The sequence below is a fragment of the Perognathus longimembris genome, chromosome 22, assembly GCF_023159225.1.
Source record: "Perognathus longimembris pacificus isolate PPM17 chromosome 22, ASM2315922v1, whole genome shotgun sequence".
Classification (NCBI taxonomy): Eukaryota; Metazoa; Chordata; class Mammalia; order Rodentia; family Heteromyidae; genus Perognathus; species Perognathus longimembris.
This window is the reverse complement of record NC_063182.1, coordinates 10,787,996-10,809,675: the sequence shown is the minus strand read 5'-3', so window position 1 is coordinate 10,809,675 and position 21,680 is coordinate 10,787,996. Positions and strand designations below refer to the sequence as shown.

At 42.7% G+C, this 21,680-nt stretch overlaps 1 protein-coding gene and 2 long non-coding RNA genes across 3 annotated transcripts in view; 1 reads left to right on the top strand and 2 right to left on the bottom strand.

The window, feature by feature from the left end:
• The window catches only part of Arsb (arylsulfatase B), a 140,198-nt gene extending 135,032 nt beyond the window's left edge, over positions 1 to 5,166 (top strand). The window contains exons 7-8 of the mRNA XM_048331132.1: positions 4,031 to 4,153; positions 4,698 to 5,166. Coding sequence (XP_048187089.1) covers positions 4,031 to 4,153; positions 4,698 to 4,963 — 389 coding nt within the window. The 3' untranslated portion in view covers positions 4,964 to 5,166. The remainder of the gene's footprint in view (positions 1 to 4,030; positions 4,154 to 4,697) is intronic.
• Positions 1 to 9,415, bottom strand: part of LOC125339845 — a 19,529-nt gene extending 10,114 nt beyond the window's left edge. The window contains exon 1 of the long non-coding RNA XR_007208641.1: positions 9,332 to 9,415. This is a non-coding gene — a long non-coding RNA (uncharacterized LOC125339845). The remainder of the gene's footprint in view (positions 1 to 9,331) is intronic.
• On the bottom strand, positions 5,000 to 5,501 carry LOC125339843. Its single transcript, XR_007208639.1, has 2 exons — positions 5,361 to 5,501; positions 5,000 to 5,146 (listed from the first exon to the last, which is right to left on the bottom strand). It is a non-coding gene; the product is annotated as an uncharacterized LOC125339843 (long non-coding RNA).
• Positions 9,416 to 21,680: the final 12,265 nt, after the last annotated feature.

Here is a 21,680-nt window from a genome sequence, read left to right as displayed (position 1 = left end):
GATCTACCATACTCATTAAATATTCTGTGAAACTTGACAAGCTGTTTCTAAAATTTATATTGAAAATGCAAAACTCCAAAGATGATCATATCAATCTCAAATAACAGCAAACTTAGGGAGCATACTCCAGCAGTTCAGTAAACAAGACAGCTTGATATCAGCACAGGGGTAGGCAATAGCCCATAAGGATAAGATGTTAGCTCCTGGGGTATGCCAGCAAATGTTAGTAGTCGCCACGCACACATGACAATTAAAACCAAATGGAAATTGAATCAAAACTTTAGTGCCTCAGCTACACCAGCCACACTTGAGATGCTCAAAGGTCATGTTTCGCTGGTGCTACAACATTGGCCAACAAGCTACTGAACATTTCCATCATCACAGAAGGTTCTGCTGGACAGCAGTGATGTCAAGACTGACGTATTAGGGAAATAGCTATTTGGCACTGGTATCACCACAGGTGAGGGGTAAAGGGATGGTTTTTACAATCAATAGTGTTGGTCAGTTTAAAGCATATTAGAAAACAGATCTTGAGTCCTGCCCCACTGTATGGACAAAAAAAAAATGCCAGGATTTTAAATCTAAATGAAATAGGGTATATAATTTTCATCAATAGAATACTACCCAGGGATGAAAATGAAGTTCTAGAAATAGGCTGAATCCCAGCACTGTAGATGAATCTCATAAGCATTGTGTGTTCAAAAGGAGCCAGCTGGGGCTGGGGATATAGCCTAGTGGCAAGAGTGCCTGCCTCGGATACACGAGGCCCTAGGTTCGATTCCCCAGCACCACATATACAGAAAACGGCCAGAAGCGGCGCTGTGGCTCAAGTGGCAGAGTGCTAGCCTTGAGCGGGAAGAAGCCAGGGACAGTGCTCAGGCCCTGAGTCCAAGGCCCAGGACTGGCCAAAAAAAAAAAAAAGGAGCCAGCGTCAGAATAACATACTAATAACATACTGCATAGATCAGAAGCTGGCAGAAGTATCTCTGTTGTTCCAAGTTGGGCTAGCAGAATCTTTCAGGAGAGAAGGGAATACCTGTGGGCCCTGCCCAGAGTCCTGAAGTCCTAACAATTTTCTGTTTCCTGATCGAGCTTTTCTTTATAGGGAATAATCACTATTCATCAAAGTACATACTTGTGATATGTGCATTTTTCTTCATGGGTGAAATTTTCAAGTGGCTTAAAGCATCCCCTGAAATGACAGACAAAAAGATGGTTCTTGTTGTTTGAATTTCAAAACATGATTAAGCTTCTGTCTAAAAACTGTAGCTCGATGACCGTTTTTAAGTCTGAAAATAATAGGTATAGGATGTAAAGAAATGGGGACACTACCAATAGGAGGGCCAATTGGTATGTGCTGTAAGGTTGGAAATGTATGTACCTTTCAACTGGACAGTTCTACTTCTACTCTCACACCCCAGAGAAATCCCACCTGCATGCACAGAGACAATGGTATTCACTGCAGGAGAGTTAATAATAGCAAATAACAATAATGAATTCCTGAATCCCCATCACTGGGGAAATAGATAAATAATATATGTGTCCTTTTTATAGAGTGCTACTGAATAGTTAAAAGGAATATATATGCAAACACAACAGCAAATGACAAGGCAGGCTGCAGAATATGCATACGTATTGCAGAACACAACACATAATATCCCTTCTGAAAGTTATAACGCAGTGCTAGAGACATTCCTTTTCATGCACACGTGCCCCTGCGTTTTCAAATAGCTGAGGGTGCACCGGCATGATGAAGCTGGCAGCTGATGGGAAGTGGATACAAGGACTGAATCAAGTAGGGAGAAAAAGGGGACTCTGTCATCCCATTTCTTTTATTCAAATAAATGCAAATATGGAAAAATACAACCCCTGTTTATTGTAGATGACGACTTACAAGGTATTATATTATTCTCGGTTACTTTCTAAAATTCTCAAATTCAAAAGAAATGAAGTTGAGATAATAGTGTCTTTCATTGTTTAGTCTTAAGCTTATTTATTGTTTGGGTATTTTCTGATCCTGTTTGTTTTAAGGAAAAGATGTATATAAATATAAGTAAGGCTGAGATAGCTGCTTCCTTCTTTTGCTTATGTTCACAAAACGTGTTTGTTTTATTTGACATTCTTTGGTATGGAAGCATGGCCTTTATACAAACTTGTAAGGGGTAAGATAGAAGGGTTCACAGTCCTACCACCACCTGTGTTTTAAGAGCTTGCTTCCTATCATAGACATCCTCACTTATGTTGTTGGAGTCAAAATATCCACAAGCAGAGAGCAAGAGGTCAAAAATGTTTTCCTGTTGGTGTGTGATTTTTAAGTCTGAAGCTGCCGCTGTTTATTGGATTGCTCTCCACATGTCTCCTCAGGGTTACTTCCCAAGACTGGCCACCACCGTCTGTTTCACCCTGACTGTGCTTTTTGCATGGAGCTCTGCCCTACATTAAAAACCCTAGCAAGCACTGAAATCCTACTTTGGCAGACATATGGGCACTCTCCATATCTTCTGAAACAGTCTATTTCCCAGGCTGATCTTGAACTTCTGAGGCTCAAGCAAACACCTGCCTTAGCCTTCCCAGCAGCTGGGACTACAGGTGCACACCTCTATACCCAGCTTCTCAAAATCTATAAAAAGAACGTTCTAGCTTGGGTTTGCCACCATGCAAGAGTCTGTGCTTATACAGACTACATACAGACTGTGGCCATTTGTTACTGGGCTGGTAGTTCAGCAACTCTCTAAATGACTGCCAAGACTATCTTTGAAAAGTTAACAGAGGGGGCTGGGAATATGGCCTAGTGGCAAGAGTGCTTGCCTCGTATACATGAAGCCCTGGGTTCAATTCCCCAGCACCACATATATAGAAAACGGCCAGAAGTGGCGCTGTGGCTCAAGTGACAGAGTGCTAGCCTTGAGCAGAGAGAAGTCAGGGACAGTGCTCAGGCCCTGAGTCCAAGGCCCAGGACTGGCAAAAAAAAAAGAAAAAAAAGAAGACCCAATTATTATCCATTGGTAGTAATTATCAGTTATCACTATCAATCTGAATCTCTCCACATGAGTTGATCAGTAACAAAGCAAGGTTTTTATATCAGTTTTTCTGGCCTCTGCCTCTTGATGGGTACCATACTCAAGAAGGAGAAGGTATTACTGAGTTTTCTAACAATTTAATAACTCATAGCAGTAAAACCTCACAATAATTAATTAATATAATCCATGTTTCCAATCAATAAATTATATACAGAATTTATCCTTTTGGCTGAAGGTTTGGCAACAAATGGAAGAACACATACTTAGAAAGCGTAAAGCTCTGAGTTCAAACCCCAGTACCACACACATATATACCCACATACATGAGCAATTTAAAATGTATCCTTATTCTGTCTAAACAGTCAACTAAGTGTTCACATACTCTCAGATTTCCCAAGTGTACTTTAAAATAAACATATGTACTTTTTTCATAGCATGTTTAAACACTATAGCTTGAGATGGAATATTAAAATAAACACTTTAGAGGTTGGCGGCAAGGTCTAAGTGGTATAGTACCTGCCTCAAAAGCTCCAACATGTGATTTCAATCCCCAATACCTCAAAATAATAAAATAAAATAAAATGAGCATTTTGTAATTTTTATACTCTTACATAGATATAACTATACACAGAACACATTTAATTTACACATTTAAGAAGAAAAAAAATCACCCACCCTCACAGAAACCACAAACACAAGACACTGCTGTAACAGAACACTGTTCTGCATATAGCCATCTGTACATTGGCAGAACACAGCAATTTTAGGGATGAATTAGTATTCTAATCTCTTTGGGATTTCCTTTATATTTGTGGTGGTTTATGACTGACATTTAGTGTAACTATAGCTTTCTGTTTATATTTAATAAAAGATTCATTTCTGTGGCAGGACACATTTGCATGCCAATGTTGAATAGAAGCTACTGTTCTGCAAGAATGATATAAAATGCTGATTTGTAATGGCACAGTCCAATAATAGCAATCTAACTCTTTCAAACTTTTCCTTCGCAGGTCCTGGCAACAGCCTGGCTCCAGCAAAGGATAATACCTCTCTTCTGGAATATTCAGCCTTTAATACATCTGTCCATGCTGCAATTAGACACAGAAACTGGAAACTCCTCACAGGCTCGCCAGGTAGAAGACTTAGCTTAGCCAGCATCTCTTCTTACAGGGCCAGGGAAGGGCTGTGTCCTCTGGGTGCTAGCTCCAGTCTGTACTCTTGGGATTTTATTCTCTTGCCTGCTTCTTAAATGGAAAGAGAAGACCTTATCCTTCTTTTCCTCACCATTCCTGCCTCCTACCTGGCTCTTAAGTTTTACCTTCCTATCATGTTGCCCAGACACCTGAAATGGTAACTAGCACTTCAAACATTTTATGATTTATGACCAGGTATGTGTCATTAGAAGAAAACTCTCTATTCCGGGATTTCTTGTCCTACCCATAAGACTTCCTGTTCCTGATGATACCGTTTCCATTGTTGTCATGGCCCAAATAGGCTTTCCCACCAGAACATCTTTGTAAAGCACTGAATGTCAGAGTCTGTGACGGGTCTAGAGATGGATCATTTTTACATGTCCACATCCACAAACCAGCACAGCCTTGTCCCCAGACTCACCCTGAAATTAGAACCTGCTCTAATGTTTGTCTCCCACAGTTAACACTTCTGTTTCTTTGCCAGGCTGTGGTTACTGGTTCCCCCCACCATCTCAGTCTCATAATTCTGAGATACCTTCATTGGATCCGCCAAGCAAGACCCTCTGGCTTTTTGATATTGATCGGGACCCAGAAGAAAAACATGACCTGTCCACAGAGAAACCCGACATCGTGAAGAAGCTTCTTTCCCGCCTGCAGTACTACCAGAAACACTCAGTGCCCGCATACTTCCCTCCACAGGACCCCCGCTGTGACCCCAAGGATACTGGTGTGTGGGGCCCTTGGATGTAGCTGAGGTTAGATTTGGGGGGAGTTGTAACATCTTTATCTGTTTAAAGCTGGGCTTCAGGCCTTCACTCTTGTGGCTTCTCATCTTTATTCTCCTCCCTGGGTTCACCTGGTCCTTTTCTAGCTCGCAAACCACACCAAGGAGTCTGGGCTCAACTACTAGTGCATTTCAGAAGCCAATAAAACCTGGAAGGAGGGCTGGGAATATGGCCTAGTGGCAAGAGTGTTTGCCTCCCATACATGAAGCCCTGGGTTCAATTCCTGAGCACCTACATATACAGAAAATGACCAGAAGTGGCGCTGTGGCTCAAGTGGCAGAGTGCTAGCCTTGAGCAAAAAGAAGCCAGGGACAGTGCTCAGGCCCTGAGTCCAAGGCCCAGGACTGGGGAAAAAAAAACACCTGGAAGGCTCTGCTGTTGGCTGAAGTTTGCGTCTGGTGGCTAAGGCGGCCGGATTCATTGCTGTTTCCTACGCTGTGGGACAGCTGGGAACTTGACTTGACGTAGAAAGTTCCCATTGAGTCCTGGAGGCTGGAACAGCTGGCTCTTTTTGCCTCACAAGTTACTCTTTAGATTTCCCACCACCATTAAGCAGTTTTATTGGAATGACTCACACTTCTTGTAACAAACGAGGGAGCAGACAGTTGTTCGTGGCGCTGTGGACCAGGGGCTCTTCCCGTCTGTGAGAGATCATGTTCAGCCATGCCAAGTCAGTGACCCCCTGGGCTCCCTCCAGGCTCAGCTCATCATGGCACTGCAGAGCCCATGTCATTAAGGTCAGCATGGAAATGTGTCTACACCTTGGTTTTGGTTCCTACAATAAAGAAAAGTGTTTTTATCCTACACTTGCCCCCGCCGTTCCTCATTCTCTTTACACTTCCTGGCATCCCCAGCTCCCCACTGACTATTTCTTGCCATACCTTTGGAGTCCAGTGTCCTAGGCCTGAGAAGACTACTTTCCTGTCCATTGTGAGTACCTTGAGCTACGGAATAGCCCTCAGAACTATCTAGAAAAGGCGGCTGAGTCACTCTGTGGTCATGTCCCTGGGGTACACGAGGAGGAATTGGCGGGGAATAAGTGGGTCTGTAAAAATCTGTTCTGGAAGAGTCCTTCAAAGTTGCCTGGAGTTCACCAACAGTTTTGCCTGTATTGTTTGTTACTTTATGAGCTTTATTGCTATTTCTGAGCAGGAAAGGAACAGTTTGTCCAGAAATAATGGAAGTGACAGTTTGAAGAAGAAAATGGCCAATGTGGCAGAGGAAAGCCACTCACATTTCTCTTATTCTCTGTCTTGTTGCTTATATTGGGATTCTGGGCTTGAGGAAAGAGGATGTACAGTTTGACCTGCAACCCTTTGGGCTCAATGACCTTCTGCTAATGGGGATCAGTTCATATTAGCCACAAAGAGTGACAAACTAAGTAGAGGTACAAAACTCTGCTCTTGGTTAGCACCACTGCTTGTTCATCAACCAAGGCCTGTGACAGTCCCTGTGACATACAATACACTCAAAACCGTATTCGAAATAAATGAATGAGCAAGTAAATGAGGAAATCTCATGCTACGAAGTAGGCTAATTCAATGGACTGAATGGGAAGGAAATGGATGTCTTTCTCCACTGCTGTTCTGTTCTCAAGCAGCTGCATGAGGGCATAATCTACATACCATGCCATTTCTATTCTTTAGTAGATACTAGAAATTAAAACCACAAAGTAATAGGATAGAGGTCCTTTTCGTGTAGCCATCTTTCCACTCAATAGCAGTATTTCCTGGTATTATATTAAAATAGGACCATTGCAAGGAAATAGTGCTGGAACTAATGATATCCTTTACTCATCTTTATTCAACTTTTGTGCTGGCAAATTGCTAGTCAAAATGTCACTTCTCCCTCTCAAGCCTGTGGCAGAGTATGAACCACTGAGCCTAATTATTCACTCTGCATCCTCCTCGTCCCAGGCCTAAAATAGCATTAATATTCAAAGACTGGAAGTCCCCCTTCAGTCTGTCACACACTCCCTGTCACACTCCCAACACCTGTCCCCGATTCTAGAGCCTTGTTGCATGTATTGAGGATGTTCTGCACTGAGTGAATTTCACAAGTTTAAGGAGTAAATGTTTAAAAGCCATTGTCTGAGATTTTGTTCTGGTCATAACAGAATAATCTTTTTACATTTTTTTTCTTTGAAGCAACAATTCATATATTGTCATTAGAAGTATTGTTATTTCTTTGTAAATTGATTTAGTTTTAAGGGTTTTTTATTGTAAAGTAGTTCTTTATTACTCCATAATTTTTCCGGATTTGAGAAACAAAATCAAATCATAGCTATAGGGCGGCTACGTGGACCATTGACAAAGTTTTGGACCTGCATAGTGACAGGGACTTCAGAACATTGTGAATGCACTTCACACCACCAAACTGTACACTTAGAAGCAGTGAAATGGCAAATTTAATGTTATGAGGGTTTTATCATGGTTATTTTAAATTTGCAAGTTTTAGAGTATGTGAATTATAGCTTCTGTAAATGGCTTGCTTGTTTGTTGTTTGCTCTACCCCCTGCATCAACCCCCTACATCTGTGCTATGCTTTTACCTTTATAAACCCCAGCTCGAAGACCATTAGGGGTCACAGTTTCAGCTTCCGAGTCTGTGCTGCGTCCCTGGCCAGTCGGTTCGCTTTTTGTTTCCCCAATAAATCCATCTTTTTGCTTGAGACTGTCTCTGAGTGGTGGACTCTTGGAGGGACGGGGAATCCCCTCTCTTGAGCCCGGTAACATAAACCATAGTATTGAATAGGTAGGGACAAAAACAATGTGATAAGAAAGTATATAATTTTCTGTTGCTGTGTAACAAATTAGCTCCCCATAGTTAGCAGCTTAAAACAGCACTACTACTTCACACATTGTGTGAGGGGAAGGACTTCTGGCTTTTCATGAGATGTGGTCCAGCAGTTACACAGAGCTCTAAGTATCTGAGGTGTGGGTGGAACGGGAGGGCCCCCATCTGAGATGATTTGCTTGCCAGACTCTTGGCCCGTAGCCTCAGTTCCTTGCATGTGGTCACCACCAGAGACTGCTCAAAGGGTCTCACAGAAGGCAGATGACTTCCACCAGAGCAAGTAATAGGGAGAGCGAGGTAGCAAGGAGCAGCTACAAGACCTTTCATCACCTACTCTTTTGTTGCACACTTGTCACTTCTACCCCTTCACTGTGCATTCTAAATGTCACTGAATTCAGCCCATACTCAAGGGGAGGAGAACCCTACTTTGTGAAGAGATGGTTATAGTTGTCTATAGACATGGTTATCAACATATTTCACTACAATAATCACAGTTAGCCTCTTGGTGAAGAAATCATCTAATCAAGCATTTATCACATGTTGCTGGTTGAAGATAGGTAGTAGAGAAAGGAACCAAGTTTACTACTTAAAGATAAAATGACCACAGGTCTCTTAAATTCTATGCCTCTGTTTTCCCCCTTGTAAAAGGATGGGAAGATTTAGATAATCCCTAAAGTCTCATATCCGTATTTCCACAGTAATGCCTGTCATGGTAGATGTTCTTTAAATGCTGGTAGGTTGGCTGTAAAATGACTGAACTTCAAGGATATGAGATAATATTGTACCCAAAATAGTCTGCGGTTATATGCAACGTTAAAAACATTTATTTCTGGAAATGATTATACTACAATTTGGATCTTCACCATCCTTCAAACACCCACATTTTGAAGACTTCATTCCCAGACCATGGTGTTGTTGGGAGGTGGTAGAACCTTCAGCAGATAGGGCCTAATAGAAAGAAGTTAGTCACTAGGAGTGTGCCCTCAAAGGAGACCCTGGCCCTCCCACATTTACTTCCTAGCCAACATGAGAGGAGGAATTTTTCTGACCAACTCCCACCATGATGTTCTGGTTACCATAGGACCAAAAGCAATGGGCCAACCAACCATGGACTGAAGATTTCTGAATTGGAAGCCAAGTAAAGCGTTGCTTTGTTTTTGCCCGTCCTGAGCGATCCCAGGATCTCATGTATGTTAGGCAACTGCTTTACTGCTGAACTATGGCCCCAGCCCAAACCTTTTGCTTTTATAAGTTAATTTCCTCAGGTATTTGTTACAGTAAACAGGAATCTGACTAACCTATATTGTCATAAAAGTTACTAATTTTTCAGTTCCTACTATATTCCAGGCATTGTGCTATGTGCTTTCAACTATTTAGGACTTAGGATTCTCTTGTTTGTTGCAATTTAAGTATAAACAGAAATGAATTTAATCTTGTGTTTTTGTTTGTTTCTGTGTTTTTGAGAGCGTCACTGTGTACGCCAGGTCAGCCTTGAACTTGGAATCCTCCTGCCTCAGCTGCTTAAGTGCTGGGATTACTCTCGATTTGATCTTCATTAGAAAAGGCTTGCTTGGTTTTCACCTCTTGCATTGTTCTCAATATCCAATCTTTGTCCATAAGGTTACTTAAGTGAAGAAAATAAACAATTATTTTGTATCATTTCACAGGGAACATTTAAAAAAATTTTCATCAAAAGACAAATGGACAAGCAAAACATGGCATATTTGTAATGGAATATTTTTCAGTCATTAAGGGCATGGAGTTCTAGTACATTCCACAATACATCCTAGCTTTGAAAATACTGTTCTAAGAAAAAGAAGACAAATATTTTATGTTTCCACACATATGAAATGGTAAGACTAGGCAAATTCGTGTAAACAATGTAAATTAGAGGTTGTCAGGGTCTGTGATGGGGCGGATGGGGAAAGAATATGAAATTATTGTCAATAAGTACAGTGGTTGGGGGACGTTTTTAAAGTTTTAGAACTGGATAATTGTGATGATTACACAGTATTGTGAATATACTCAAGCCACTGAATTTATTATAGTAGCAAATTCTATGTGCCTGACCTGCAGATCTTGGAGTAGATATCACCCTGTTTCATATATCATATCTAAATGTCTCTTGTCTGGTGTGTTTAGTGGAATATCTGCTTCATAGTCCAATACTTGTCACTTAACACTAATAAAATAGTGTTCAGTTTGTTGATTCCATGGGACCTAATCATCTTCTGATTTGGGGATAACACTTTGGTCCTAGGTTTCAAAGTCTGATCCTTACTCCAAACTCTTATTTCCAACTGGGTTTCTTCAGCCTCAGCGGTGGCTGCCTGCAGCTGTCGGTCCCTGGGAAGTCTAACTCTGGAACCTAGGCTGTCTGTGAAGGCCCTTGTCTGTCTCAGCTGGAAAGACTTCAACACCTTCATCAAAGCAGGGTGAACCGTTACACTCTCCAGACTTCCGAGACTAGTTTTGTTTACCCTCGGATCCCCTCCAAGATATCAACTCATGACTGCAAACACTTTTTATGGTCTCCAGATTTGAACAATCTCAGATTTTCCTCCTGCATCTTCCAATCTTCCCCAGTTACCACCATGCTCCCCATTCAATTGTTCATACTTTATTACAAATGCTTTTCAATATGTGACTTAAAACTGGCTCCATAGCTTATGCCTAGTGCTGATATGAGTCTTGGAAGTACCAAAGACTGCTGTAAAGGATATGTGGCTGTTTGGTCATAGATCTCTATCTGCAGAGGCTTTTCTCTTTCCAAGGGATGAGTAGGAGTGGTAGCTTATGGGAATTAGGTACAATGGAGATAAACTACTGGGTTTTTAAGAAAAGTAAAGTTGGAACACGATAGACGTACGAGTTTAGTCACCTAGGTGCAGACTAGGACAGCATACATCCTGGCCAAAAATTACATGACATTAAGGTGCTTAATTTAGTTGCACACCTGCTCCATGTGCTGACGTCTGGCAAAGTGGGTACAAAAGATAAAACACAGGACTGGAAATGTGGCTTAGTGGTAGAGTGCTTGCCTAGCATGCAGGAAGCACTGGGTTCAATTCCTCAGTACCACATACACAGAAAAGGCTGGAAGTGGTGCTGTGGATCAAGTGGCAGAGTGCTAGCCTTGAGCAAAAAGAAGCTTAGGGACAGAGCTCAGGCCCTGAGTTCAAGTCCCAGGACTGGCAAAAAAACCCCAACAAAAACATAAAACATGATCCTTGCTCTTAAGGAGCTCTTGGTTGTTAGGGACAGTGGCCGTTGTTGTATACAGTGGGAGGCATGAACAGGGGCAATAGAACCATTTTGGTGACATGCACGTGCCTCAATCTGGCGCTGCTATTACTCACTTGGTACTGGACCATGAGAAGCCCATTTTTAGAAGCCTGAATATGTTATTAGAAAACATATTCAGAGCCAGGTATCTTCTTTGGTCATCAAGATTGGAGATTCTGGTGGTTTTCTCTCAGCTGTCCTTATAAATCAAGGAAATAACTTACATAATACCCTCCCATGCTATCTATTGCTACATAATTTAACACAAAATTACATCCAGTAGATAGATAGATAGATAGATAGATAGATAGATAGATAGATAGATAGATAGATAGATAGATAGATAGACAGATGGATGAAAGCACGACTCACTGGATTTGGGTAGGATCCCAGGGAGAACAAGAATGCCCATGGTAGAAGCCACAATCATTTATAGCTTAATCTCTAAGAAATGGCATTCTTGCTATGGTTTGTGTATGAGTACATGTGAGTCACATGCTAGTGTTCCATGCCTGTAATCTTGGCTACTCGGGGCTGTTGGGATCCAGCCTTTAGACTTGACGGGGGGCTTGACGCCCTTCCCCCAAGCCCTAGGGGAATGTGGAAGCAGGCTAGGGTTCTCTGGGTCCGGAACCAGAAGAACCGGCTTTGCACCCAGCCCCCAACTCTCTCGCCAGCCCTGGCGCCTCCCAGTCTCGCCCTGGCTCGGCGCTTTCGAGTGACGTTAGCTCAAGAGGATCATGTGACAGCTTTCAGCCTATCAGCGTCCTGGCCCCGATCGCCCTCTCTCGCCATCATCTCCCTTTACCCCTGCCTTAATAAATCAGTTGGCTCTGGAAGCCTCCTCCGAGACTCGCGTCCGCCTGACTTTATTTACCGGTAAGGAGGTGGGCGCGCTTTCTCGTTAGGCCTCGCGTGCGTGAGGTCGGCCCTGACCCCTCCGTCCCATCCTGGCTATCTGCCGGCTGGGTGTCCAGGAGAAAGGATGAGAAAAGGGGGTGGCAAGAAACTTAGCTGAGCCTTGATCCCCACGCAGGGAGAGGCGACTGAGCCCGACAGGGGCAGCTAGAGAACACAGTTCAAAGCCAGCCTAGCCAATAATGGGGCTTTAACTCAGGGCCTGGAGGCTGTCCCTTAGCTTCTTTGCTGAAGGCTACCTAGCATTCTACCACTTGAGCCACAGCTAAAACCTCTGAAACCCTAAGCTAAAATGATATTTCCTTCTATAAATTGTTTTTCTTGGGTATTCGTTAGAGCAAAAAACTAGCTGACCCACCCACATCCATTATTCTGTACTGTCTGCTGGCAGTCACTACATCTAGCCTCTGCTCACAGGATGGGATTTTTCAGGGATGCGAACACAAGAAGCCTGTGGACCATTTCTGGCATGGCCTCCTGTGCTCTTCCACTCATATCCCATTGCTTTTCTTCAGAATTCAGGATGGCCTTATGAAAAGGACTGGCCTGGTCATTGCTTCCATCGTTTCTTTGTGTCACGGAGAGTGGGCCATGACCTTAAATCATGTCATGAGGTGGAATGTACTGCTTGAACCACAAGGACTCAGCAACGTGAGCAGATCCTCACAGAGGGCAGACAAGGCTGAAATACTGGGTGCAAAGCAGTTGTTTGAGGAAAAGGTCACTTCCTGAAGTGTTTGGCTAAAGGATGCTCTTCCCCAAAATAGGGTGTGAAGTCCTGGCTTGTACTTTAATGTTGCAAAGTAGTGCAGCTCAGAAAATGATACCCCAAGGTGTGACACCTACCATGCTGGACACATTGAACCAAAGGAAAAGGTCTCTGAAACAGGATTTCTCTTCCTTCTCACCCTCTTCTCTAAGGCCGGCCATAGACACTAGTACTCCTTTTCCCTAACATGAATCCTTTAGGATTGGCTTCACCCCAAACCATCAATAAGCCTACACGTCCTCCTTTCCCCACCTTCCTTTGTGAGAGCTGGCTTTAAAGAAATTTCCTGACATAATCTCATCTACTAGTAGGTCATAAGACCCCTAATCCACAATTCAGCCCAATGGGAGGCAAGAAAGCTGCCACACCGACACTAAGGAGAATCTGAACAAACTGACCTTTTGCTAAGTTTCCCCAATTAGGGCAGATCCTCTGTCCAATCACATTTCTACACAGCCATTCAATCTTCATCAAACCTAGCCATAAAAATAGACCATTTTCCCTGAGTCTTTGGGTCTTCATTTCTATATAAAATGATGTATAAAAACTTTTTACATGTTTTTCTCTTGTTAATTTGTCTTTTGTTTTAGGAGTGTTGGCTAGCAGAGCCTCCTGGTTATTCCAATATTCACTAAGCCTCTAAATTATAACCTTGCTCAGGAAAGCAAAAGTTGTTAAAATGTTTGCTAAAAACCTTGCCATATCTCTTTTATAAATACTTCCCTATGCAAATTAAACTCTACCCTAATTCCTCACTACCCACTCCTTCCTCCCTGCTGATTTTCCAGTGTTGTAAATATGCAAATATAGGATGCAAATCAAAGACACTCTTTTGAAATGGGCAGTGATGTTGGAGAGCTGCTTCCTAGGCAAACTCATTAACAAAGAAAGATGTGGCAAAATTAGAGCAGTCAACAGGGAAGGTGAGAATTGACACCACAAGGCGTGGAAGACTCTTCCAAAGAAGATGATTTGAATATCAAAGGTGGAAGAAAGGCCCTCAGGAAACTGATGAAATTCTTGACTGTTTTTGCACAAATATTTTTCCTTATCTTTTTGTTTTTGAATGTGAAATGTAGGAAGACATACTGTGCATCAGATAATATTATCAAACAGTCAATGCCAAAAACACTGTTTTCTTTAGACTGCATAATCACACATCCTTTTTATAAAAATAGATAAAATATATTTTGATGGTTTTTAGCTTTATTTGAAGATGAAGTTCCAATCAGACTCCCTTTTGTCCTCCTATTTACAACGTGGCAGGGTGGGAAGGAATGTAAGCCTAAAGACATGTCTGAAGAAGAAGAAAGGATTTGAGGCAGTAGTAAAAGCTAACCTAACCAGATGTGGACTGGAACTCATCTGTTGTCTTAGGTGTTGGCTAAAGCTTCAAAGCTGAAATCAATGACTGACAGACCTAAATTCTAAAGAGAGGTGCTCCAGGAATCCCACTGACTTTCTGGAGGTGAAGGCACGAGAGAGAGAAAGAGAGAGAGAGAGAAGAGAGAGAGAGAGAGAGAGAGAGAGAGAGAGAGAGAGAGAGAGAGAGAGTGAGAGAGAGGAGTTCTTTGAAGGAAATATGTAAGGTGGGCCAGCGAGCATGCCTTTTTACCTGCTTCTTCAAGGGGGAGGGATCTCTTCACCAAATGGTCCAAGAGAACTGCAGACTTGGGGAGTCCAGCAGGAAGAGGGAAGAACAGGCTACAAGCCTTCTAAGCAGAAACTTGCTGGGTTTGGGCTGGGGATATGGCCTAGTGGCTAGAGTGCCTGCCTCGTATTAATGAGGCCCTGGGTTCAATTCTCCAGCACCACATATACAGAAAATGGCCAGAAGTGGCGCTGTGGCTCAAGTGGCAGAGTGCTAGCCTTGAGCAAAAAGAAGCCAGGGACAGTTTTCAGGCCCTGAGTCCAAGCCCCAGGACTGGCCACAAAAAAAAAAAAAAAAAAAAAAAAAAGAATGCAGTCAGAAACTTGCTGGGTGATGACATGGCAGCCTCCGCCATGTCAGGAGAGCTTGCCCCATCTCTCCTGGGCTCTGGAAGCAGCAGGCTCGATGGAGCCACGTGGCAGGATCTCAGGACAGAGCAATGGGGACAAAGATGAGTTTTCACTCAAAAGACTCAAAAAACAAAAATTACTATTAGCATAGACAGGCAGCTAGACAGACACAGAAATGAGACCATACCTCTGGCTACAAAACCCAAGGTAGCCCACACACTGCAAATGATGGCCCCTGCCCCATTCCTCTCATTCTTCCCCACCTGCTCAGCCCCAGATGGGCCTAAAGAAGACAGAGGTGGACAGTGCGGGAGAGCGCAGGAGACAAGGCAAGGAGAAGGTGCATGTGAGATTCGGGTTTGGCTGTAGATGGGGCTTTATTACATCCCCAAATAGAGAAGCTCAGACATCTGAAAGGCACCAAGGTCTTGGCGTCAGCCTGAAGAAATTAACAAAGAGCAAGAAAGAAAAACCAAGCAGAGCTCATGTGATCTTCAAGTGGTGGAAGAAGGAAAGATAAACTGGAGCCTGCCAAGTTCACCTAGCTTGATGACCTGGAGACCTTAGACTTGGAGGAAGAATAATATTCTGCAATGTAATGAGAGAATTTTCCCATTTCCCATACTTAATTTTGGAGTTTCATTCCCAAGACAGCTCCTGCTCACAAACAACAACAGCTGGTTCTTCCTATCTTACGTCTGGGACTCCAGCCTCCCTGCCATCCGTCAGCCAGTGGCTCCCGCTTGCTTGGCCAGTGTGTAGTTAGCTACGAATTCTTTTTTAGACTTGTCAACACAAAGGATCTTGAGCCAATGTAGATTTCTATTAGGTTGGTGGTACCACCTCTTAGCTATGGTCAAGAAATAGTCACCAACTTAATGAGAGTTCAACTTTCTCATGATTTGATGACACTCGTCCAGATGCCCATTTACATTTCCTATATGCACTCAGTTTCCAAAGGAATTGGGACTGTGGCTGTATAGCACTCACTTTGATTCCCAGCTGTATTTTGCCCATCATCCCCCCAACTCTCCCAGTCCTGAAGTAGCACTATTACAACATCTAGTGGAGCTCCCCAGGCAATTCATGGTATAAAAGAGAGGGTAGGGAAAGGTTGTAATGAGATGTTTTCTAAGGCAGAAAACTTCATTGAATCAAGGAAATAAACTACCAAGTCAGGGGATGTATTTCTGTTTTTGTTCAAGCCATCTTAAAGGATAATCTGGCAAAGAGATATTAGAAATATCTTGAACAGAAGTGAAGCTGTGGCTCAAAGTGGTAGAGCACTAGCCTGAGTGAAAAAGTTCAGGGATAGTGCTCAGAGCCTGAGTTCGAGCCCCATGACCAACAACAACAAAAAGAAATGTCTTGGAGTAATTATGACACTTGAATTTAAAATGCTCTCCAAACCAACATTTATTTGAATTGTACATTTTAATGCATTGGACTAAAAAGTTTATTACAAACTATACTATAGAACAGTGAAATTCTTGTAGATTTCCTCCTACCCTTTCTTTTATTTCCCATCCATTTCAGCAGCTAACCCAGCAGCCTCTCTTGGTTGGTTCTATCCTCCATGTTAACTGTACTAGACACAGAATTTGACTTCCCCAGGCTTGCCACTTGGAGCAGGTGCCTCCCTGCCTCTGCCTGTCTTCCTCTTGGCTATTTCAGAGACTGAACTTAGCACCTTCACTCAACTAGGCCCAGCCTTCCTGGAAAGACCCAGGAACTATAATGATGGCTCTGGTGCTGACTTCCTGGTCATATGCCACAGAGTGACAACAGCACCCACGAGCTGTGGCAGGAAAAAAAAAACACTTCTTTTCTCAAAAACATTGAGATATTAAATTTGCTTCTTAAGAACAAAAAGAAAGAAATCTCCCTAGGCTCAGTACTTTGCAAAGAAAATGAGCTAATGTTTCTTTGAATCTGGCTCACTTCATTTAGTATAATTTTTTCCAAGTCCTTCCATTTCCTTACGAATAGGGCAATGTCATTTTTTCTGATAGAGGCATAAAATTCCATCGTGTATATGTACCACATTTTCCTGATCCATTTGTCTACTGAGGGGCATCTGGATTGGTTCCATAGTCTAGCTATGACAAATTGTGCTGCGATGAACATTGTTGTGCTGGTGGCTTTAGTGTGTTCTTGTTTGTGGTCTTTTGGGTAGATGCCCAAAAGTGGGGCTGCTAGGTCATAGGGGAGCTCTATGCTTAGCCTTCTGAGGAATCTCCATACTGCTTTCCAGAGTGGCTGAACCAATTTACAATCCCACCAACAATGAAGTAGGGTTCATATTAAGTGAGTGAGCCAGACCCAAAGAAACATGGACTCTATGGTCTCCCTCATAGGGAATAATTAGCACAGGTTTAGGCTAGTCACGGCAGAGGATCACACAAGAGCCTAATATCTATGCCCTTATGAATGCATAAGTTAATGCTAAGTGAAATGAACTCCATGTTATGGAAACGAGTGATATATCACTATTGTAATTACTTTCAACATGCCATGTGAAACCATAGCTTCTATTGTTGATGATCCTCTGGTATCCCCTTCCTGTGGTTGTACCTGCACTATCACTGTATCTTATCTGAGTACACTGGATACTGTATATACTGGTATTAAAACCAGGAAAGTGAAAGGGAATACCAAAATCGAGAGACACAGGATAAAAAGACAAACGACTACAAAAGCAATACTTGCAAAACTGTTTGGTGTAAACCAACTGAACAACTCATAGGAGGAGAGGGAAAGAGGGAGGGGGGAGGGAGGAATGAGGGAGGAGGTAACAAACAGTACAAGAAATGTACCCAATGCCTAACGTATGAAACTGTAACCTCTCTGTACATCACTTTGGCAATAAATAAGAAAGAAAAAAAAAAGAGGAAAAGAAAAAGAGCTAGTGTAGCTCATGGTTTGAGGCTGGAAGTCCATCTGTTTGGTCTCTGTTAGGAGCCCCAGCATCGTGGACATCCTGGTGGAACTGCATGTCAGGGGAGAGACCACACGGTGAGACAGGAAGTCAGAGGTATTCGGGTCAGGCCTACTCTGACAGGAACTCCATTAGTCCCTTCCCAGGGTGACACATTCAATGACCTACCTTTCTTCCTCTAGGCCCCACCACTTAAAGGCACTGTTTCCTCAACATTGCCATACCAGGGAAAGCTCTTGGCACCTAAACATTTGGAGGACATTTTCCAGCCACACCCAAACAATAGCAAAGCCCTTCTGAATGCCATGAATGTGAGAAAAGTGCCTTGTATCCTGGTTTTTGCAGTATTATAGGGAAGGCTTATTTTCTTACACTTTCTACATTCCCAGAGGACACAAATCATCGCGAGTCTATCAGTGGCTGCTAATCCTGCTGGTGGAGGGCCCTTCCCCACGCCAGGGTGGAACCAGAGACTCTCAGGCTCCATCTGGATGGTGTCAACAGCTTGATCCCCTCGTGAAAATCACACGCGCGTGTAGATTTGAGGTTGTTCTCCCTCTTCATTTCAGGATAAAAGAAAAGCACTCAGGGGTAAGGATGCAAATGTTGCTGTCAGACTGATTATTTTGGCTTCTGCCTAAATTTTGGTCATAGGGGAGGCTGAGAGGAGAAGCTTTGGTAAAAATGAGATCAGAGTGTTTCCTTTCTATAAACACAGTCTGAAAAAATGTAAACCAGCCGAGTTGGCAGCGTACGTTGCCTGCCCGCAAATGCAGGCATTTATTGTATCAAAGAAAATTTCATCAGACGCATTTCAACTTGGGTTTCCTGTGAATGAACTGGGAAGAAAGTGAATGGCTAAGAGCTGGATGGAACTAGTTTACTCGAAAACCCATGCCCTTTGCAGAAAGTAAGGAGTCTAGAGAGGGAAAGAAACTTCACACCACAAAGTTTTGCACTGAGCCCCTAGCCTAGGGGAACACTGACCCGATACTTCAGAAAAGGTTTTTGAACCTAATCTTTTTTTGCCAGTCCTAGGGTTTGAACTCAGGGCCTGAGCACTGTCTCTGGCTTCTTTTGCTCAAGAGTAGCACTCTACCACTTCAGCCACAGTGCTACTTCCAACTTTTTCTGTTTATGTGGTCCTGAGGAATTGAACCCAGGGCTTCATGCATGCTAGGCAAGCACTCTACCGCTAAGCCATGTTCCCACTCCCTCTTCTCCAAACTTATGCCACTGATAACCCAAAGCCTAAAGCTTTAATTGCTGTGTCTCCACTGTGACAACATAGAGCTGGTAAGAGTGCTTTCATTTGTAGTTTCTTTTATAATCAAGAATCTTTAGTCAGCTGTTTCTCTCCCATGGCGATTTCCCAGAATTTAGACTGAGAGATTCATACATTTTCTCACTCATGCTATGTGGTGCAAAAAATTTGTTTAAGAGATCAAACCTCATGAAGTTGTCTGGATGCCAAAAATAGATTAGTTTGATATCTGACCCACTTAACATCATGAAGCATTCCCAGGTCCTGGCCCTAAGGAGTCAGATATCAGTATAAAATGTTAATTAACAATTCAAAAGAAGATGGGGAAAATGCCAAATGAGGAAGGGTGGAAAGGTGTGCAGAAATCCAATTTACAGCAAATACAGGGCATGTGAGAGACAAAGCTTCCCATTTTATGGGGCTATTGAATCTGCCTCCTGAGGAAAGAACTTGGGAGTAACAAGAAGTATTCAGCTCATCTTCAGGAAGACCTTCTAAATGGAGAACACCAAGCCAGCGAGATTGCCCAAAGCCTGCAAACAGGTCAATAGCCATCAGTTAGAGAAGCTGGAAAGGCACTTTCTGCATTAGGAACCAAATAGCTTTTAAGACTGGCTTGGGCCAATGTCATAGTGACTGGAACAAATCTCAGTGTGGACCACCCAGAGAAGCCTTGCTGGACGTCTGAGTGTGACCGGCTTCCCTCTGGTGTGCCCCCATTTCACTCACCCAGCACCCAACACCTATGCCACGAGGGTCTGTGAATAGCAATGTCATCTCTATGGCAACAGAAGCAGGGACTCTTATCTAAGACCCCAAACGATGTGTCAGTAACGCACTCCATGTTCACGTATTTCACTGAATGTGTTTGTTTTGCCTATGGGACTGTAAGCATGGCTCAAGCGGTAGAGTGTGAGCATGGGGCTGTTAGCTCCAACTCCAGTACTGTTTCCAGATAAAAAAAAACTTCCATGAAAATGATATTAAATAGATGATCTTAAGTATAAAAAGTATGGGTATCTTCAGCTTACTATAAAACATTAAAAACTAAGATGACAGACATAAATACATGATGAAACATAAAACAAAATGCTAATTATAGAATCTAGGAGTCAGGCATGAGAATTCACTCTATAGTTTTCAATTTTCCTATATGTTTAGAGCTTTTTATAATAAAATATTGGGGAGGAAATCCATGTAGTTTGGACTATTGAAGAGACAACATGGGTTACACTTTTTTGCAGTCTTCAAACAAAATTTCAGTTCATTGAGTTCTCAGTACTCACTAAGTGCTTTGAATGTACTAATTCATTCTCACAACCAACTAAGAAGAAAGTATCAGAGGGTAGCGCACAGCCTTGAACAAGAGCTCAGGGACAGTGCCCAGAACTTGAGTTCGCGCCCCATAACTGACACAGAAAAACCAACACACACACACACACACACACACACACACACACACACACACACACACACACCCCAAAATATCATCACCTTTACTGTGGGGAAACTGAAGCAAAGAGAGCATAAGATACTTTTCCAGAGACAGACACCTGGTAAGTGCCAGTCAGGATTTGAACCAAGTTGACTGAGTTCAGAACCCAAGGCCATGACCCCTGGACCACACTGAAGAGGCACACGTGGGTGCCATGTGACTTTTCATTGGGAGCAAAGTCGGGCATTCACGTGGGTTTGGCTCTTTAATTATTCTTTATTATTAGTGAAGACTCACACTGCCATCTGGGAGTTTTATTCTGGTTTCATGTTACTTTTTTCATATGTATGTAATGGGTTGTGTGGTTGTGTGGTAGTGGGGGTGTGACTTCAAGCCTTACACTTACCAGGTAGTTTCTCTACTGTTTGAGCCATAGCCCAGCCCCTTTTGCTTCTAGTTATTTTTCAGATCGCATCTTGCTTTTTGTCCAGGCCGGCCCCCACTGTGATTCTCCCCATCTCCACCTCACAACGAGCTATGATTACAGGCCACCACACCTAGCCATTTCTTTTTCTATTTTAAACAATGTATTAGAACAACTTCTTATTTGAAGGGAATGGTAGCTAGCATATTTTTATAGTAATCTTCCTTACTTGAAGACAGTACTCTGCCTATAACAGCTACCTATATAAGAGCTACAAAGTGGCCCTTGCTTTATAATGAGAAATGGAAACCATAAAAATTTCCCAACTGAACCAGGTCAGAAAGGATTATTTTTATGATGTATTTTGTTAAACAGTAAGAGAACAATAAGTTACTAGACTAGAAAGAGCTGAATGATTGTGTCCCAATGGAGAAAAAGAGTATTTTTTATAGAACCACTAATTTGAAAAGGGAAGGGGAAATGAAAGAAGAACCGGAATGAATGGTCAGGACGTGGTAGGAGCACATGGTGCTTTTCTAATTTACACTGTATTCTTATCTGTAGGAATGGCATAGCAGGCTCCCATTTGTATCAACAATCCTGGTCTTTCCGGGGTACTCATTAACTATATTTTTATATTCCATTTGCCGTAGGACAGGTGTCTGTCACTGATTGGCCACTCATCAAATCAGAGTCTGAGCTGCACATGCTGTTCATCACTGGCTTTGGTGAGTTTACAAAGTGGTGCATGCCTCTTCATGGGCACCAGAGTCATCATTTTCAAACTAAGATCATCCTTGGACTTGGTCTCCACTCTTTCCTCTGGGTTTTCACCTGCCATGGAACATACTGG